Below are 21875 nucleotides of genomic sequence, written 5' to 3'. Positions count from 1 at the left end.
ACGGCCGGAATCACTGGAAAATGAAAGGCACTGCAGACTACTTCAACCAGCTATAGCAGAGCACCTGATGAACCAACCTGGACACCGAATATTATTTGAGAACACAGAAATGTTGGACCACTCTAACAACCACCATGTCAGACTACACAGAGAAGCCATTGAAATCCATAAGCATGTGGACAATTTCAACAGAAAGGAGGAAACCATGAAAATGAACAATATCTGGCTACCAGTATTAAAAAAACTTTAAAATTACAGCAGCAAAACAACAGAGAGGAAACAATCAGGGACAGCTAATCACCTCTCAACAAAAGATTCTCCCAGGCACTAACAAGCCACACCAAAAAACTGCCAGGCCATCAAATGCTAATCAAGGTGGCCAACTGAAACAGTCACGCCTAGCTCCAACAGACAAGAGTTCTTTGTCGCGCCCTGGACATTCCACAGATAAATAAATTTTTCTAGTTCCAACAGACCTCACTACCTCTGAGGATGCTTGCCATAGATTCAGGCGAAACGTCAGGAGAGAATGCCTCTAGAACATAGCCATATATAATAATTGTTCTGATCTACCAATTTACAAACAATAAACTACTTAAATTATTGGGCCTACATTTGCAGGAATATTCTCCTAGCCCTGTTCAAAGGAATACTAACATCATTATCCTGGATAAGCACCTCTTTTGAAATAGGTCATGATGAGATAATTGTAACATTTGCCCTGACTGCACATATGGGGATAAACTGATTTATTGTAAGAGGGCAATATTATCTTTATAAGTAAACAAAAGCCTCTCACTGAGTATTTTAGGTTCTTTCATAACCCTTTGGAACTGACACAGAATTTGCACAGTAAAGTATGAATGACTAGTTTTTCGGGAGAAAAGGGAACTAGCTTGCAAGTTGATAAACTTCAATTAATACTTTTACTGATTTCATCTTAGGGGCAAATGAGAGAGGGACTAGTAAACAAAGGAAACTAAGAAAATATCTGGGAATGGGGGGTGGGGGGTGGAAGGAAAGACAAAGCAGTACTAGCAAGAGGAATTAACTTGTTTAATTTTTTCCCTGACAGAAGCAAGGCCTTTAAAAAGGACCAAGTAAGCAATGGTTAAACCTCAATTTTCATGCACACAAACTGGCTCTCATCCAAGCCAGTTCTAATCAAATAGATAGAAGGAGGACAGATGGAGAGACAATGGACAATTACTCCCTCGTGGGAGAGTCAGGCTATTAACTCAGAGACAATCTGTGTAAGGTGAGTAGATTGGTCCCATTTGTAATTTCAGGTTCTGCTGGGATCCTGTTAACAATGTACTGCTGTCACAGAGAAATTTACTGAGTCTAGGACTCCCCATAAGGCTGCCATGCTTAATGGGTGTATTAAGTTAAGGGTGGAAGCAAAAACATTGGAAGACAAACATAACCAGGAATTAACTGTAGTGCAGTACTCAACATATAGCATGCCATAGCAGAGATGCTACTGGCATGCAGACTTTGTCCTCACTGAACTTATACTTTTTTCTTCAGACTTCCTGGTGACTTGAGTTGTGGGCATTGAGGACAAAGATTTCATTTTGGAGAAAGATACAGAATACAGGAAATCTTCGTATTTGCACTAGCAGTTCAGATGCTTGCAAAGTTGAGATGGGACATATGCAACATAGATGATATCCTAATATTACAGGTTTTGAAGTGATGAAGCTGTTTTCAATTTTTTTTTTACTACCAACCTACCTCAACATATCCATTTAAAAAGAAGCTCCTTTAGACAAAGTCTTTTTATGTCCACCCAGGTCTCCTTTTCCTTATTATTCTCTGTCTGGCTAGAAGTTTTTTTAGAGCACTACTTCCCGGGGGGGAGGACAAGGAATGGAGAAACAGACTTTTAATGTTGACTTGAAGCAGTATGTCTGCAGTAAACAATGTAATAAAAGGTTTAGCTGGAAAAGAATGGGATTCTAATCCAGTTGATTTTACTGCAGCCGTGTGAGCCATCCTACAATAGTAAGACATATAGCAGCAGCCTCCAGAGTTACATGAATAACAGAGCAGAGGGGGGAAAAGGGTACATCACTCCTCCACAATCTATCTCCAATGTGTATAGATCTATATATGCTGGCCATCAAATGAAACTCTGTAGGGAGTCTGGAAAAAGAGGAAGACATCCCTAGATATATTTTGAGACAAGACACTGGGTTACTTGAAGGTTCAGTGTTCTTTTATGTATGCAAGGTTTATTTAATATTACTAGATTTGATTTAACAGTTTGCTGAACTGCTAATATTTTCTATGATGCACAAAACAGTCTCTGTTCCTTCTATGTTATTTCTGCCTCTGAGGAGTCAAGAGTTTCAATGCTATCCCCCTCCCACTCCAAAAATCTTGCAACAAAGGCAGTACTGTGGCAGATATCCAGTGGTTTATTAACAGACATGGTTGTCTGGATACACAAAATCTGAAGATTGGTGTTTTAAACTACTTTGAGAAGTATGTAAGTAATGTTAAAGATTGGGTAAGGAACTGGAAAACCAGAGAGAGAAAGGCATGGACTTTCCAATGAATTATTTGAAATCTCGATTGTGAACTTTAAACTCGCATTTCATGTTCTCATAAATCATATCAATACCGCACAACCCACAAAAACAAGGTGATTAACAAGAGTAAGGAATACCATCAAGAATAGAATGCTTTTCAATTGGGGGGGGGGGGGATTCCCATGACCTTAGCACTGGACATAAATATGACAGAGACAATTAGGAGAGAGAAATGAATGGCAGTGGGAAAGGCCACTGCAGTGTAAACATTAGGTCACTGCACATGGGTGATAAGATACAAAAAGAAAAGGGCAAAAAAAGGGGGGGGGATAACAAAGGACTGGGAAATAGCCTGGATATAAGAATAAACACAGTGTGTACAGAAAAGAGGGGTACATATGTTAGGGGAAGGTGCTTTCCACTTTGGGGGAAGTTGCACCTCCCCCCAGAAAAAAATTCTCTTGATCCACAGACTCAAATCAGGGATGTCTCAATTAACACAGTAGATGTGTTCCCAAACAATCTTTCTTTAACAAAAAAAAAATAGAACCAGAGGTAGAAATTCAATCAGGGACAGGTCTAAGAAACTTCAATGATCTCATAAAGTTTAAAAAGTAATAATGACTATGTTGTTGGAAGTCTACACAATCGGTGAAGAAATATAAAAATGGTGAGAAGAGGTTTCGACCCCCCCCCCCCAAAAAAAAAACAGGCCAGAAAGGTCAAATTTTGCAATCCAAAAAATGGCAGTGGCATGTTTGCAACTCCTTGACTCAAAAGATGCATGTTAGTAATTATTCACCAACATAAAAGACATGATGTATTTTTAAGTCTGTGATATCAACATTATATTCAAAAGAAATAAATGTTTAAGTCAAAGGTCATTTATTTAAGACAGTTTATCTTGTGGTACTTGTGTTTCATCAAAGAGCCCACCAAATATGGGATGTGTAAAAGAGAGGATGCCATTTTGTTCAAACCAGAACTACTTAGAAGAGATGTTGTAACAAATGGTCTTTTCTTGTAAGATGAAGAATAGTGTACCACTTGTCTGATCTTCTTTTTGAAGACTGTGCTTATAATCAAAGCTAGAACACAATGGTAAAACAACAATATGCAAGTAATGAACATCTGGCCAATAAGCTGAATGTGGGAGGCCCAGGTAATGTAGAACAGCGTGAAACATTTTTGAAAACATGTATCTACTTAGAAAGAAATGAGGAACAGCTGAGTGCTACAAATAAATTCACTCCAAGAATATTGCAATTCACAAGCATATGATAACAATCACATCACATTCACACTTATGGAACACAATAGAGTCAGGATCATTATCTATAGTGAAAGTGGTAAAGCTGATGTAGTAATACTGAAATAACAGTCTGAACATGTCCTGTGAAAGCAGTGTGAAATCCAAAGACAGTGGCATTAACCAGGAAGGCTTCGTACAATCAGTAACTATCACTAATATAGAATACTTATAAAGACTTCTGGGGCATCCAGAAATTTCAAACAAGAAAAATACGAAATAGGTAGGCTTTCAACAACTTTTCTAGCTTTCCTTATGATTAGCAATCTCTAAGCTTAAACATTTCTTTGAATAATGTAGCCACTCTATCTAATGCCTTTAGTTGTATTAATATCCTAACCATATAAGTTAGATAAGTACAACAAGCCTCTACTTTTGATAGTGAAGCAGCCCATTAGCCTCCTCTATTTTAATTGGGCCCAAGATAATCATTGTAAAATTTAACCCCACACCCACCCCGTTTAAGAAAGCAATAATACCACATAGTTTTCAAGTCTGCAATTCATGATCAGCCATTCTTCATTGACCAGAAGAAACATGAGATCAGTTGCATTGCTTACAAAGGCCCTAGGATCAATCCCCAGTACTGCTAGACAGGGGCAGGAAAAGACTTGTCTGAAATGCTGCAGAGCTGCTGCCATTCTTTATAATAGACCAAACACCATATAATTTTGTTCTCAAAACATTCTTTCTCCATGTCATCAATCAAAAGGTCAGCTCTTTGTTCCAATCACTAGATCTCATATTCAGATTTGTCAGGAGCCCAACCAGGCTCCTCAGTATGCCCATTACTGTTGCCTTGTTGATATGAAAAGCTAGGGGTCTGAAGTGGTGAATCTCTTGTATGCATGAAGGGTCTTCATGTGATTAAGGGTTCTGGCTTCTGTGAAAAGCTTCCACAGACAGAAAAGTCTCAGACTTATTTGTTTTTTGTATGGAACAAACCGATGAACTAGCATGTTCCTCACCTTCCATGTTTAATTAACCTTTCATTTATTCAATTTACCTCTTCCAGAGAATTGAGTGAGTATAGACTTTAGGATTTTTCCATAAATGATACATCATATTAGAAAGACAATTAGCAAAAATTGTGAGATGTTGTGTAGAAATAAGGATATTTTGTTTAGTTCTCCAATCCCTTTGTGACATGGAATGACAGAGAACAGGGTCATACCAAGCAGAAAACTTTGAGGAACTTCTTTCATTAGAGATCCAGATATAATGAATAATTAAAAATCATATGTCCCAGGAAAATGCATAAAGTATAAATAAATAAATAAATAAATAAATAAATAAATAAATAGGCTTTGGTTAGCATATGGAAGGCTTAACACCCCTGTGGCATTTGTTTTTCTGTCTCTGTCCCTGTTCAGAAGATGTCACCTCACTTTCTGTCCTTCTGACAGTCGGATTTTGAAAAATTTGGCTTGCTATAAAAACAAGGATTGGCAAGAAAGCTTCAGTGGAGACACTTTTTACAAATGATACTCTTATAGGGGTACATTTTCCTTTCTAGGAATAGACACTCTCATTTCCTATTATAGAATCATAGAATCATTAAGTTGGAAGAGACCTTGTGGGCCATCCAGGAAAATCACATTTAAAGCATCCCCGACAGATGGCTATCCAACCTCTGTTTAAAAGCCCCCAAAGAAGAAGCCTCCACCACACTCCAGGGCAGAGAGTTCCACTGCTGAACAACTCTCTGAACAAGCTCTTCCTAATGTTCAGGTGGAATATCCTTTCCTGTAGTTTGAAACCATTGTTCTGCGTCCTAGTTCTAGGGCAGCAGAAAACATGCTTGCTCCCTCCTCCCTAGGACGTCCTCTCACATATTTATACATGGCGGCTATCATGTCTCCTCTCACCATTCTCTTCTTCAGGCTAAACATGCCCAGCTCTTTAAGCCACTCCTCATAGGGCTTGTTCTCCAGACCCTTGATCATTTTAGTCACCTTCCCTTGGACACATTCCAGCTTGTCAACATCTCCCTTTAATTGTGGTGCCCAGACCACAGCAGAATAGTGGGGTAGCATTACTTCCCTGGATCTAGACACTAGACTCCTATTTATGCAGGTCAAAATCCCATTGGCTTTTTTTGCCACCACATCACATTGTTGGCTCATGTTTAACTTGATGTCCAAGATCTTTTTCACAGTACCACTGTCTCACCCTTATTTGTAACTAGGAGTTGTATGGAAGTCGGATGTCTGTAACTTAAAGACTCCCTGTAACTCAGCAACTGTTGGTGGTAATAATTTTGAAAAAATTGGCTTTTTGTGGAAACAAGGATTGGTGATAAAGCTTCAGGAGAGACACCTTTTCCTCAAGGTTACTCTTTAAGGAGTTGATTTCTCTTATGAGAGATAGATTGCTTTCCCTTCCTGTTGCCTCAAACTCATTCTTAACTATGAATCATCTGTCAGTTAGATGTTCATAACTTGGGGACTGCCTTTATTGGGAGAACCAGAGAAATACAAGAAATAATGCAGCTTTTCCTTGTGCTTAATTTTAAGAAAAACTGCCTTCCAACACTGTAATCAATATCACCTTTGGATATTCCACTTAAAGAAATCATGAACTACTCAATATAAATGAATTAAAATATAAAAGGTCCTATGAGAAGAGAAAGCAACATACAACAAATGACTAAACATCAACAAATGCAGCTCAGCATTTGCTTGAAATGTTCTTTACCAATGGCCTCAAGTACTCTTTATCTCACTATCGAAACACCATCAGAATGTCTAGCCAGAACTAAAGAGCTACAGCTTATGTTCTTTATCTGCCTGTGTAATCTTGTCACTTTTATCAGTTTCTTTTTTTTTACTTTTGTCCATGGATATGCTTTTGCAAAAAGTCACAATTGTTGCCCAAGAATAATTCAGAAAAAAATGAAAGCTATCTAGAAATGATAACCATGTATATAGTACATGGCTGAGCATTCAATTGGCAATATGAAAATTATAAGCATTATAAATGCCAAGTTCATCTCATATAATTAGAACATGCATTCTCTCCTACTGAGAAAAGTATAAAGCTATGAAAAATAAGACCCACAGGGAAGCAAGAAAGAAGCAGAACAACCCATTCAGCCTGTCAGCCTGTACCAAATTCAATGTCAAAATAGTGGAAGTCACACTGATAGACCCCATAAGGGTTGCATCAGGCATCGCCCAAATGAATTCCAATTTTCCTGCTATAGTACTAAAGACAGATGTGGAAAAGAATTCTTATAGGAAAAAAATGAGAAGACAGACATATATGAGATTAATTTTCCCTCAAAAGAGAACAAAGAAGATTAACAGCCAAAAGAAAAATCAGCCCATGTGGGGGTGAAGGGGCGGGGGTGGGGGGAGAGTTATAAAGACGTAAACCAATAAACAGAAAAGAACAGGTCAGAGGTAAAGAACACACGGTGATTCTAGTTCAGATTAGAAGAAGGTTTGAATTTTCGTTTTAATTCATATCCCATATTTGGCAACATGCAACAATATATTTAATTACTTAAGATAATAACTGGATCCTGGATGCTCTAGAACAGCCATTTGACAAGGTTCTATGGGGCTAAACTTAGATTATGAATTAGGCAACCATATATATTCATCTGTACAATCTTGGTAGGGACCATTCTTTTTTAAAAATAAGGAATGCAAAAGAAAGAATCCATATTATTTCTGATATTTGAATGGAAATATTGTTTGATATCCTTCCTAACCCTGGTGTCTTCCAGATGTTGTCAACTTCAACTCCTATGATCCCTCAGTCCTGATTATTAGTCAGGGCTAATGAAGAATAGTACCACACAGGAACAGCTTGAAAATGGTTGCTTGTATTCCCATCTTACATGAGCAGCTCCAAACATTGTTTGCCTCAATACAGTAATATTATAAACTGCTTTTTGCTTATTTGCAAATATACTTCCTAATAATTGGATGAGCATTTTTAAATTGTGCTGTGGTTAGCTGGTATGGGATGGGTATTAAATCCATGCCTTCCTCCCTTCTCACCCGGTAATTGCTTGATTACTTATAGCAGACCTTGTGAATTGCTTGCATTTTGAACTTGTGGAAAAGGTATGAATTCCCAAAGGACATGTGGAATTTCTAGTATATCTCATCTAGGGAGGAAACTTATTGCATGCCTTCTGTGACAATATATAATAAATAATAATAATAATAATAAAACTTTATAGACCACCCTATCTCCCCAGAGGGTCTCAGGACAGTTTCCAACACATATGGCAAACATTCAATGCCAACAAAGAGGCATATAACAGATTACATCAAAACATGACACATCACAAAAAATAGGACAACCATTACTATAAACTTAATACCAAATAAAAAATAACCAAAAAATAAAACGAAACAATCCTAACAGATAACACTTCAAAACATGAACTAATAGCCAACACTGAGGGCTGCTCATTTTCACTCCCCAGCATCTCATATGCTGATCCCCAGAAGCCACGCATGAACCTCATTAATAACTTCAAAGAACAATAAATGTACATAAAGGTGTTTCTCTACTGATTGCCATCAAAGGAATCAGGACAATAAATTGCACCTCAAATGACCAACAAACAAACAAGTCCCTATTTTGCTTGCATAAGCAATTTGTCATGTTGATAGCATAGCTTTGGTTTTGAAACTAAATTTCTACATGCCCTATGAGTAGCGGCTTAAAGAGCTATGTTTAGTCTGGAGAAGTTTGAGAAAAGACATGATAGCTATGTTTAAATATTTGAATGTATGTCATAAAGAAGAGGAAGCAAGCTTGTTTTCTGCTGTCCTACAGGCTAGGACTCTGAGCAATGAGTTCAAATTACAGGAAAGGAGATTCCACTTGAACATTAGGAAGAACTTCCTGACCATAAGAGCTGTTGACCAGTGGAACTCACTGCCTTGGAGTGTGGTGGAGGCTCCTTCTTTGGAGGCTTTTAAACAGAGGGGGATAGTCATCTGTCAGGGGTGCTTTGATTGTGCTTTTCCTCTATGGCAGGGGGTTGGATTGGGTGGTGATTGTGGTCTCTTCCAACTCTATGATTCTATGCATTCCTCCTATCAAGCAACACCATAGTATCACTGAAAAAGAATGTAACCTTACTTGTAATATAATTTCAGACTTTAAACAAATAAATGGGAAGAACAAGTGGTATGGAAGGGAGAACGCAAGCAAATGATCTTACCTGGTTTCTTCATCTATGCTCTGCAAAGGAAAAAACACACAAACAAAATTAAATATAGTTTTTTATCTCTTAGATTATTGTGAATACATAATATATGATAGATACATAAAGAGGCTGCTGTCTAATGATGTAAGAGAGGTATAACCCTGTTAATGGAGGTCATCATCATTAGATTTCATGCTACAGCCTCTTCTTGACCAGAAGGGCATGATGAATAGCTCATTTATTATACTGGGTGTGCAGCTGTAGTAAGAGCATCTCTAAAAGGACCATCTCTGCTCTCATCAGTTAAGCACACTTTAGCCCTTCACACCAAATTCTCAGGTCATTCTGGCCAGATGGGAATGGCTCAGGATTTCTCCTTAGTGATGATAACATCTTTCCACCTTACTATTGTGCTGACAGGTTGATAACACTTATCAGGTGTTTGGCCTGGCAGATGGCATGTAATTGCACAAGGTCCTAATGATTCCTAGCTGTTCCTATTATGTGTTTGTCTATATGCCATGGTGCTTAAATAATGAATGCCTACAATTCCAAACACATTCAGCTGGTTGCTCATTACCTTTGTGTAAGGCATGCAAATAGGAAACAATATATAGGGGTTAAAATGCTGTGGCACAGAAAGAGCACAGCAGTAAGAATATTTTGCATTACATTATGGGAGGGAGAGAAAGAAGAACATTGCAATAATCAATTCTATGTAAATTGCACTATGGAGTCATGCACGTAACATTTTCTGTTCTGCAAAGAAAAGGGCAACATTAAGTAAGCCTTGCTATCTGCTAGCTTTGAGTGTGTAATCAGGAAAGGATGTGAAATATAAACTTGGTTAATACTGAAATTAAATCAAATTGATTTAACTAGACATAAAATCATTATGCATAACATTATTAATCAAATCCACCTGCTATCATAATTATTTTAATATCTGTCACTGGTAAACAACTTGTGCTTTAAAGGTAAGCTTAAGTATTACGTAGGCAGCTTAGCAGTATGTAGCAGTCTCATTTCAGTGCTGTATTGGAAACAGAATGTCACAGGTTTAAAACCTGATATCTGCAGTTAAAACAATTTTAGATAGTAAACTGTGGAAAAGACTTCTTCTGCCAGAAAGATTGAAGAGTGATGCCAATCACAGCAGATAACACTGGCTTACATAAACAAATGATATGGTATTGCAGAAGGTATAGTAGAGGATAACACTATATATTCATGTGATTCAGGGAAAAGCATCTCACCAACATTTCACTTTCTTTATAATAGCCTGAGATTAGCAAAAACAATCTTCAGAATGTAGTGCTAGAACAGTACTATTTCATCTCCAATTTCTTTAATGAAAATCTATCATTCATATCACAGAAAAAACATATATTCAACACTGTTACAACCATGTTATTTCAATGCTGAAAGTATAATCACAGTAGATTCTGAATAATGAAGGGTTTATTTCATTCCAAAATACATTCAGTGTTGTATTTATCACAAGTTGTTTCTGTCTGTATTTAGACCGTGCTTGAGTTGCACTTTTGTCAAAATTAATTCTTCTATTTATTAATTCAAGCATTACACCAATAGCATACATAGCAACTTGGACATTCACAATTTCTTTTAAAAAATAAAAAAGGTAGACTGCCTCACACAATCTGTGACAAAGGTATATCACCTCACAGAATACACAAGACATTATGGCAGTGGTGACCAACTGCAGAAGATCTGGAAACTACCTGCTCTATTTTGTACCATCATCCTTGGACAAACATGGACTGTACTCATTCTTCTTCATGAAATCAGGAGTGACTAGAAGTTTATTTCAAATTTTATTTTGGGAGTATATAAGGTACACGGGGAGAGTCAGCACTGCATAGGGAAGGGCAGGTTACCTACCTGTAACTATGTTTCTTTGAGTGGACCTTTGTGAAGTCGCACATGTGGGTTTACTGCTTTTGCACCAGCTCCTGATGACTCCATGTTGGAACCACTGGAGGTATCATCCATATCAGAGTGTTGTGCTTTGGGCACTGGTTGTTCTACTGTAGCTTTGGGCTTTACCTGAGAGAGGGGAGGTTGTTCTCTTGGATGTGCCAGGTCTCAGTACCAAAGTTGGGGATGGCGATGAAACTGACATACATCATTTAGTCACCGAGTCTATGGAGGTGTGAAATGCCATTGCAAGTCGTGCTGTTGTCACCCTCTGTCTCCTTGGCTGAAGTGTTCTCCATTTGGGTAGGAAAAAGCTGGTGGCACGAATACTGAGGAGCTGGAGATGCATGTATCATTACAGGTACTTGAATGATTGTGCATATCGATTGGGGAGATGAGTCTTGGACCTACCCCTCTGACAGCGGTTTGAGCATGTTGCGAGGACTTGGTGAAGGTTACTCTTGCGGCAGAAAAGTAGGTGAGGCATGGTGCGAAGATGCCGTTGATGACGGCAACTTGCATCCATCCTTGGTAGATGAAGGTTTAACCTTTTTTCTGGGCTTTTTTCCTCCTTTTTTAGCTCTACTTCCAATGTCTTGCTGTTTTTGGGGGAATAGAAAAAAGGGTTCCCAGAGTCGCATCTAGCTCAGCCCATTTTTGTTCCTTGAGTGAGCATTTCAGAGAAATCCTCATGGATGAGGAGGATGGTGGTGCTACCAAGATAGATGGTGTTGATCTGGCTGATGCTAGCAAGGCTGAGATAGACGGAGCTACCGACAGCGCTGGCTGTTTTGCCAAACCCAATTCAGACTTTGATTTTTTAGAAGTTTTTGTGGCTTTGGAGGAGGCTACCAATGGCACAGCTGAGGTAGAAGGAGCCAGGACTTGTTGGTAGAGAGTTGCTTAAAGCCTTGTCTCGCCAATTCTTCCTGTCCTTATTTATTTATTTATTTATTTATTGCACTTGTAGACCGCCGTTCTCAGCCCTAGGGCGACTCACGGCGGTGTACAACATATAAAAACAAATTACAATATAGGCAATATCACGAACAACAATAACAACATCACTATCAATAATACAATTACACTAAATCATTCGCGACATCTCATCATAGAATCACAATCCAATTTCGTTATCCATGTTCCGTTCCAATCATCATTGCCAATTGTTGTAGCACTTAGTCAAACGCCTTCTCAAACAACCACGTCTTTAGTCTCTTGCGGAATGTCATAAGGGAGGGTGCCTGTCTGATGTCTACAGGGAGGGTGTTCCACAGCCGGGGGGCCACCACCGAGAAGGCCCTATCCCTCGTCCCCGCCAGGCGTGCCTGTGAGGCAGGCGGGATCGAGAGAAGGGCCTCCCCAGACGATCTCAAAGTCCTCGTGGGCTCATAGGCTGAGATGCGGTCAGACAGGTATTTTGGGCCGGAACCGTTTAGGGCTTTGTAGGCCAACACCAGCACCTTGAATTGGGCCTGGTAGCAGATCGGCAGCCAGTGGAGCTGGAACAACAAGGGCGTTGTATGTTCCCTGCGTCCTGCTCCTGTTAGTAACATGGCTGCCGCGCACTGGACTAGCTGGAGCTTCCGGGCCGTCTTCAAGGGCAGCCCCACGTAGAGAGTGTTGCAGTAGTCAAGGCGGGATGTGACCAGAGCGTGTACCACCGTGGCCAAGTCAGACTTCCCGAGGTACGGGCGCAGCTGGCGCACGAGCCTGAGCTGTGCAAATGCTCCCCTGGTCACCGCTGAAACCTGGGGATCCAGGCTCAACGATCACACCCAAGCTGCGAACCTGCGCCTTCAAGAGGAGTGCGACCCCATCAAGCACAGGCTGTAACCCTATACCCTGTTCGGCCTTGCGACTGACCAGGAGTACCTCTGTCTTGTCTGGATTCAATTTCAATTTGTTTGCCCTCATCCAGACCATTACAGCGGCCAGGCACCGGTTCAGGACCTCGACAGCCTCCTTAGTAGCAGGTGGGAAGAAGTGACAGAGTTGGACATCATCTGCGTACAGATGACACCGCACCCCGAAACTCCGGATGATCTCACCCAGCGGCTTCATGTAGATATTAAACAGTATGGGGGACAGTATAGAGCCCTGTGGAACCCCACAAGTCAAAGGCTGTGGCGTTGAACAGGTGTCCCCCAATAACACCTTCTGGGTGCGGCCCTTCAGAAATGACCGGAGCCACTGCAGAACAGTGCCCCCGAGGCCCATTTCCGCAAGACGCCCCAGAAGGATACCGTGGTCGACGGTATCGAAGGCCGCTGAGAGGTCCAGGAGCACCAACAGGGACACACTCCCCCTGTCTAGCTCCCGGCGCAGATCATCCCCTAAGGCAACCAAGACCGTCTCAGTTCCATGTCCCGGTCTGAAACCAGACTGTGCCGAATCCAGATAATCCGTGTCTCTCAAGAATACCTGGAGTTGTGAGGCCACTACGCTTTCCATGACTTTGCCCAAAAAAGGGAGATTGGGAACAGGCCGAAAGTTGTCAAATTTAGTGGGGTTCAGTGATGGTTTTTTCAACAGCGGTTTTATAATAGCTTGTTTTAAGCTCGCTGGAATCTCGCCTTCCCGGAGGGAGGCGTTAACCACCACCGTTACCCACTCAGCCAATCCCCCTCTGGCCTCCTTCAGAAGCCAGGATGGGCAGGGGTCTAGGATGGACGTAGTGGGCCTCATTCCTCCAAGTATCTTGTCCACATCCTCGGGCTTCACCAATTGAAAAGAATCCATCAAAATAGAGTCCTGGGCTGTAAAGGCCTGACAATGCTGGCAGGAGCTGACTACACAGCTTTCTCCCAAGCATTTGGAGTGTCCATCAGAGCCTGGTATTTGTGTGCCATAGTGCGCATGTAGTTGAAATGAAGAAATGGCTGAAGAACTGGATTCCCTAAGAAGCTGCTGTAGCAGTGGACAAAAAGTAACTGGGGAGCTGCTGGCACAGGGCGACTTTATGTTTCTGGATGACAGGGCCAGGTTGCCACCAAAATTCAAAGGCTAGCACTTGGAAAACTTTCTGTTGGAGCCTGTACAGGCAGAGTAAACCCACATGTGTGATTCATAGAGGCTACAAAGAAGAAAGAGCATCCTTAGACTTCTCTGGAGGTGCAAATATCTATTTTATTTACTAGGAAACTAGCTAGGGGAAGTCTATGGAATTACAGAATACCATCCCCTATGCTAATATCTTCATGACCTTCCTAGGAGAAGTTCATCCAGAGTTTTGGAGTTGGGTGTCATTTGGATAATGATGATACCCAGCTCTATCTCTATTTCATAACTGATGGCAAGGAGGCTTCCGAGTTTCTCTATCATGGCCTGGATGTGGTTGAATGAAGTGCATAGAAGAGACAAGTTCTGTTGCCCATTAGGAAAGCTAATCTGAGATTAAGTTTAAATACAGCTCTCACTGGGATGGGTTGGTTGTCTTTGCCCAGCTTTGTTTGGTACAGTAGCTTCCACCTTTCCTAGGGAAGAGAAAGCTGGCCGAAGGGGTTCATCTCCCAAATTCCTCCTGAATAGACAACTATAATGCATTTTATGTGGGGCTGCTCTTTAAAAGTGTTCAGAAGCAATAATTAATGAAAAATGCAATAGCCAGACTATTGAATGGTGTGCATTTTTGGGACCATAGACAACAGTGGTCTAACAAGAACTGCTCTAGGTTCCAATTTACTTCTGAGCTGAAATTAAGGTACTGATTTCTACATACAGAGTCCTAAATGTCTATGGGTCAGATTATCTAAAAGGCTACTACCCTGATTTTTCTGTAAGAGCACCCAAAATGTAAAACTCCATTGCAAGGGAAATCATGCTTTGTCTATCCAAGTTTCCAGTGAACAACTCAGATGGTGCTTTTGGCATGGACATTGGCCCTGAAAATTGCTCTGGGTGTTTTAACTATCTGGTTTTAAATTAGTTTTAGGAATGTGCATAACTTTTAAAGCTTGCTTTTAAAAGCTTTTATTCATATAGCCTTAAAATGTTTTTTCCACTGTACATAGGAACCCTGGCACAGTGAAGAAGCAATGTATAAATGCTTTCAATAAATAAAATGAATAATTTTAAAAGGGCATTGAAGACACAATGATACATGAAGTATAAAGCCCCTGAACTTCCTCTTGTCCATTCCTTTAGCACACTTTTGCTGGCTCTCTGCCTCTAAAGACATTTGAGGACTACAGCAATTATTAAGAGAGCCAGCAATTGTGTGTGTGTATGTATGTATGTATGTGTGTATATATATATATATATATATATATATATATATATATATATATAATGAAATTGTATGAAATAGAATGGACAGGAATTCACACTTTATTTTTAATGAGATAAAGTTTTCCTGTATTGTCTAATCCCCTCCTCCCCTTCAAGATGGTAATCATAAAAATCTGGTACTCTTTTACTGGCACCAATACATTGAGATATTAAATATGGTACAAATATGGTTGAGACATTTGTTCCCTTCTGCTTCTATAAAAATCTTTCTGGATAGGCTCTTCATTTTGAGGTTGTTTTACAGGGGAAGCTCATCTATCATAACTGATGATATTCTAAGAATTTTCTCTTGGGAGTAGATCTCAGCATACTCCACATCCCAGTGGCTATGCTAATGTGAATGGATGAACATGTGAGAGAGATGACCTGGGTACAAACTGATGTAACACCAATAAAATAGGGAATTTTCTCTCTTCTTTTGGGAAAGGAGATAGCAATATCATATTTATGGAAATTAATTTGGAAGAATCTATAGGGTAAATTCAAACAAAATGAAATTAAATCTTCAATCTCTTTTGTTAACCAGTTTGCTTTCTCTCAAACACGTTTGTGTTGCAACAGCAAATGTGGAGGCCTTAGAATTAGAGAGCTGGAATACAACTTAAGGACATCCAGTCCAATCCCCTGCCATGCAGGAAAGGTCAATCAAAGCATTCCTGACAGATGGCCATTCAGTCTCAGACAAACTCATTTTGTATTTTGAAAATCCTATCCACATCTCTGTCCATCTTTTCATTGAACGTTTTCAATGTTGACTTGAAAACTGGCTTTTAAGACTCAAGAAAGCTTAAGAACAACCTTTGACCTGTTTGATTCTGACATCTAACAGAAGAATGCAGGAAAATACAATAGTTACCCCAGACTCTATGTCACATTTTCTGCATCTAAAAATGAGTAAATGTTTTCTGGAAAGTCTAAGTGCAATATATATATATATATATATATATATATATATATATAATATATATATATATATATATATATATCTCCAATAAGTAATGTGTTATAAGTTTCCTGTGCTTTCTGATTGCGGCAGTGTTGTCACCTGAAAAATGCTTATCTATGGGAATACACTATTGTATATGGTTAGTGGCAAAGTATCTATCAGTCCCACACAACTGTATGTATTTAAACTGGGGTGGGCAACTTGTGACACTTATTTATTTAGGGCATTTGTATCCCATCATTCCCAACCTCCTCAGAGGGACTCAGGGCGGCTACCAACTGGCACAGTACAGTGCCCACACACAGCAAAGCAAAGTATAAAAACACATGTCACAATAAAACAGATATAAATATACATTGAAAACAGTTTGCCGATTTCAGTCGTCATCCTAAAAACAGTCCATCATAGTCCATTGAATAATGTCTTTACCAGCAAATCAGTCTATTCTGCAAATGCCTGATCCCACAACCAGGATTTCAGTTTCTTCTGGAAGGTCAGGAGTAATGAGATCTGAAATTTCATAGCCGAGGGGCCAACATGGAGAAGACCCTGTCTCTCGTACCTGCCAAATGTGACAGCAATGGTGGCGGGACTGTGAGCAGGGCCTTCCCAGATGATCTTAAAGTTCTTGGTGGCTCGTAGAGGGAGATACATTCAGATATTTTTGGACTGTATCTCCTGTCACTATCTAGATTTTCAATTTCACCTCTGGTGGGCAAGAAGGTCTCAAAAACAAAACGATGCTTGTAAATTTCCCACTTGCCACACTGATTGGAGTGATTCTGAAGCACAGCCAAAGATCACAGCACCCACTGTTTTTTGAAGGAACAACTGTCAATGATCATTGTTACATTAACTTTAGTTGTTTTCAACCCATTGATAACCTAAAGAAGAACAATATGGAATCAATACTGCATGGACTAACAGGGCTTGTTGACATGTCAGCAGTTCTTTGGATGTGTCTCTTTGGATCTAGAATAACTTTTATGTCTTCAGAAGTCTAGAGGAAGAGACATTCTCAAACCCAATGATTATGACAAGTAATTTCCTTTCTGACAGTAAAAAGATTTCTGTGATCTAAAGAAAAGCTCAACAAAGTCACCATACCTCTATCAAACACCAATAGCAAGTTTCCCATGACAAGAGAATCAAAAGATACTGAATGGATTCAATCTTTGCTCAAAGGAGGGGGGCAAGGAACAGAGTTACAATCTGAATGTGAGTTCTTTCTTAACCTAGTTTCTTAAAGTTATAATTGAGTAGAACTTCTAGGAAGTGACTGAAGTTTTCAGTACGGTAAATGTATTTCTTTGGAAAAGGTGTCCAAAGAGTCTAAGATGGGAGCAGTATTTAAAAAACCAAACAAAGCTTTGACTTGCAAACTCATGTTGAGACTTTACAGCAGTTCCATACAAACAAAAAAAGACCCAAATGATTCTCATAGCAACAACACATTGCTTATCCTTTTTGTATAACTCAGTGGGTATTTCTGTTTGATATTATTCTTTAAATAAAGAGGCAATATATGAAGAAATTTTTATTAGCAACTTAAATATACTGAGAAGATCAGTATCATATATATCACAACAAACACAAGGGATAGATGAATCGTTTTGAATTTGTTTTTTTCAAGAGCAGCAAAAAATGATAGAGGTAGGCTGCTTTAGATTTTATACATAATGGTCACACAGGAGGAGGTAAGAGAACCTTTCTATAAGACATTGGTCAAGATCCAATTTTAGCGAAATACTCAAGGCGCAATTGCAAACAGTGCCAACAAAGAGAAAAAATAGGACAAGTGCAAAGAAGCCAGAATGGATGTCCAAAGAACTTCTAACTGTGCTAAGACACAAAAGAGACATGCACAAGAAGTGGGAAAAGGGAGAAATCACCAAAGAAGAATTCAAGCTGGGTAGATGCGGCAAATGCAGTGGGTGTAGCGTACCTGGATTTCAGTAAGGCCTTTGACAAGGTCCCCCATGACCTTCTGGCAAACAAACTAGTCCAATTTGGGCTAGGAAGGACTGCGGTTAGGCGGATCTGTAATTGGTTAAATGGACAAACCCAGAGGGTGCTCACCAATGCTTCCTCTTCATTCTGGAAAGAAGTGACGAGCAGCGTGCAGCAGAGTTCCGTCCTGGTCCTGGTCCTGTTCAACATCTTTATTAATGACTTAGATGAAGGGTTAGAAGGCATGATCATCAAGTTTGCAAATGACACCAAATTGGGAGGGATAGCCAATACTCCAGAGGACAGGAGCAGGATTCAAAACGATCTTGACAGATTAGAGAGATGGGCCAAAACTAACAAAATGAAGTTCAACATTGACAAATGCAAGATACTCCACTTTGGCAGAAAAAACGAAATGCAAAGATACAGAATGGGGAACGCCTGGCTCAAGAGCTGTACATGTGAAAAAGATCTTGGAGTCCTCATGGACAACAAGTTAAACATGAACCAACAATGTGATGTGGCGGCAAAAAAAGCCAATGGGATTTTGGCCTACATCAATAGGAGCATAGTGTCTAGATCTAGGAAAGTAATGCTACCCTTCTATTCCGCCTTGGTTAGACCACACCTGGAATATTGTGTCCAATTCTGGGCACCGCAATTGAAGAGAGATATTGACAAGCTGGAATGTGTCCAGAAGAGGGCGACTAAAATGATCAAGGGTATGGAGAGCAAGCCCTAGGAGGAGTGGCTTAAGGAGCTGGGCAGGTTTAGCCTGAAGAAGAGAAGGCTGAGAGGAGAAACTACAGCCATGTATAAATATGTGAGAGGAAGTCACAGGGAGGAGGTAGCAAGCTTGTTTTCTGCTTCCCTGGAGACTAGGATGTGGAACAATGGCTTCAAACTACAAGAAAGGATTCCATCTGAACATGAGGAAGAACTTCCTGACTATGAGAGCCGTTCAGCAGTGAAACTCTCTGCCTCGGAGTGTGGTGGAGGCTCCCTCTTTGGAAGCTTTTAAACAGAGGCTGGATGGCCATCTGTCAGGGGTCTTTGAATGCAATATTCCTGCTTCTTGGCAGGGGGTTGGACTGGATGGCCCATGAGGTCTCTTCCAACTATGATTCTAGTCTAGACTACAGGAGAGCCACTGAATCCTTTAGATTTCTCTATATGTTAGTTCACCATTGAACAATTGGAAAAATTAGTCTACTAAAGTTTATTAGTAATAATGTACAGGTAGTCCCCAAGTCACAAACTTTCAACTTACAAATGACTGCCTCTCTGCCCACACCAGAGCTCCCTGTCGGCCGTCACCACCCCCAGCTCCCTCAAGGTCAGTCCAGTCACTTCAAGGATGCCATCCATCCATCTTGCCCTTGGTCGGCCCCTCTTCCTTTTGCCTTCCACTTTCCCCAGCATAATTGTCTTCTCTAGGCTTTCCTGTCTCCTCATGATGTGGCCAAAGTACTTCAACTTTGTCTCTAGTATCCTTCCCTCCAGTGAGCAGTCGGGCTTTATTTCCTGGAGGATGGACTGGTTGGATCTTCTCGCAGTCCAAGGCACTCTCATAACTTTCCTCCAACACCACAGTTCAAAAGCATCTATCTTCCTTCGCTCAGCCTTCCCTAAGGTCCAGCTCTCACATCCGTAGGTTACTACAGGGAATACCATGGCTTTGACTAGGCGGATCTTTGTTGCCAGTCTGATGTCTCTACTCTTTACTATTTTATCGAGACTGGACATTGCTCTCCTCCCAAGAAGTAAGTGTCTTCTGATTTCCTGGCCACAGTCTGCATCTGCAGTAATCTTTGCGCCTAGAAATACAAAGTCTGTCACGGCCTCCACATTTTCTCCCTCTATTTTCCAGTTGTCAATCATTCTTGTTGCCATAATCTTGGTTTTTTTTATGTTTAGCTGCAACCCAGCTTTTGTGCTTTCTTCTTTCACCTTGATTAGAAGGCTCCTCAGCTCTTCCTCGCTTTCGGCCATCAGAGTGGTGTCATCTGCATATCTGAGGTTGTTAATGTTTCTTCCAGCAATTTTCACACCAGCTTTGCATTCATCAAGCCCCGCACATCGCATGATGTGTTCTGCATACAAGTTAAAAAGGTTGGGTGAGAGGATGCAGCCTTGCCGTACGCCTTTCCCAATCTTGAACCAGTCTGTTGTTCCGTGGTCAGTTCTTACTGTTGCTACTTGGTCCTTGTACAGATTCCTCAGGAGAGAGACAAGGTGGCTTGGGATGCCCATCCCACCAAGAACTTGCCACAATTTATTATGATCCACACAGTCAAAGGCTTTAGAATAGTCAATGAAGCAGAAATAGATGTTTTTCTGAAACTCCCTGCCTTTCTCCATTATCCAGCGGATATTGGCAATCTGGTCTCTGGTTCCTCTGCCTTTTCTAAACCCAGCTTGAACATCTGGCAACTCTCGTATTGCCATGTATTGCTGGAGTCTTCCTTGCAGGATCTTGAGCATTATCTTACTGGCATGAGAAATAAGGGCCACTGTACGGAAGTTGGAGCAGTCTTTTGCATTTCCCTTTTTTGGTATGAGTTGATTTTTTTCAGTCTGATGGCCATTCTTGTGTTTTCCATATTTGCTGGCATATGGCATGCATCACCTTGACAGCATCATCCTTTAAGATTTTAAACAGTTCAGCTGGGATCCCGTCGTCTCCTGCTGCCTTGTTGTTAGAAATGCTTCTTAAGGCCCATTCAACCTCACTCCTCAGGATATCTGGCTCTAATTCATTCACCACACCGTCAAAGCTATCCTCGATATTATTATCCTTCCTATACATATCTTTTGTATAGTCTCGCCACCTTCTCTTGATCTCTTCAGCTTCTGTTAGGTCCCTGCCATCTTTGTTTCTTATCATACCAATTTTTGCCTGAAATTTACCTCCAATGCTTCTAATTTTCTGGAAGAGGTCTCTTGTCCTTCCTATTCTGTTGTCTTCTTCCACTTCCATGCATTGCTTATTTAAAAATAGTTCCTTATCTCTTCTGGCTAACCTCTGGAATTGTGCATTTAACTGGGCATATCTCCCCTTATCCCTGTTTCCTTTTGCTTTCCTCCTTTCTTGGGCTGCTTCCAGTGTCTCAGCAGACAACCATTTTGCCTTCTTGGTTTTCTTTTTCTTTGGGACGTACTTTGTTGCCGCCTCCTGAACAATGTCTCGGACTTCTGTCCATAGTTCTTCTGGGATTCTGTTTACTAAATCTAGTCCTTCAAATCTGTTCTTCACTTCCACTGTATATTCGCTAGGAATGTTAGTGAGATCATATCTAACTGGTCTGTGTATTTTCCCTGATCTCTTTAGTTTTATTCTAAATTGTGCATATAATTCTATGATTATATGTGTTAAACTTTTTTTCTTTTACTTTACTTTCTTCCTATACTTCCTATACTAAATAATGTATATAATGATATCTCACCCCTCTATGTCTTTGATGATATAATACTCATGTGTAGAACTATTTAACTAACACAACTCCATATAGCCTCTCATGTTCTCCATCTTTCCCTTCTTTTTTTCCTTTTTTGCTGTTTATTTGAGTTATTAAAAAAAATAAAGAGCAACACAGAAACAAAAGCTATAAGTTCTGACAATTTGCAAACTAATTAGGTCACCAGCTACAGACAGTATACTTCCTGGAGTTCAAACCAAAAATAGATGTGAAAAACTAATGTACACTAAACTGGTCTCCTTGCAAGGCC

At 40.2% G+C, this 21875-nt stretch overlaps 1 protein-coding gene across 1 annotated transcript in view; it reads right to left on the bottom strand.

Annotated features, from left to right (window-relative positions):
• TRIM44 (tripartite motif containing 44) overlaps positions 1–21875 on the bottom strand; it is a 115257-nt gene that overhangs the window by 59677 nt on the left and 33705 nt on the right. Inside the window, exon 4 of the mRNA XM_060752750.2 lies at positions 9038–9057. Within this exon, the coding sequence (XP_060608733.2) occupies positions 9038–9057 (20 nt within the window). The remainder of the gene's footprint in view (positions 1–9037; positions 9058–21875) is intronic.

Source organism: Anolis sagrei, chromosome 1 (genome assembly GCF_037176765.1).
Source record: "Anolis sagrei isolate rAnoSag1 chromosome 1, rAnoSag1.mat, whole genome shotgun sequence".
Taxonomy (NCBI): domain Eukaryota; kingdom Metazoa; phylum Chordata; class Lepidosauria; order Squamata; family Dactyloidae; genus Anolis; species Anolis sagrei.
Note: the sequence above shows the minus strand (reverse complement) of the source record. Positions and strands in the feature narration are given on the sequence as shown.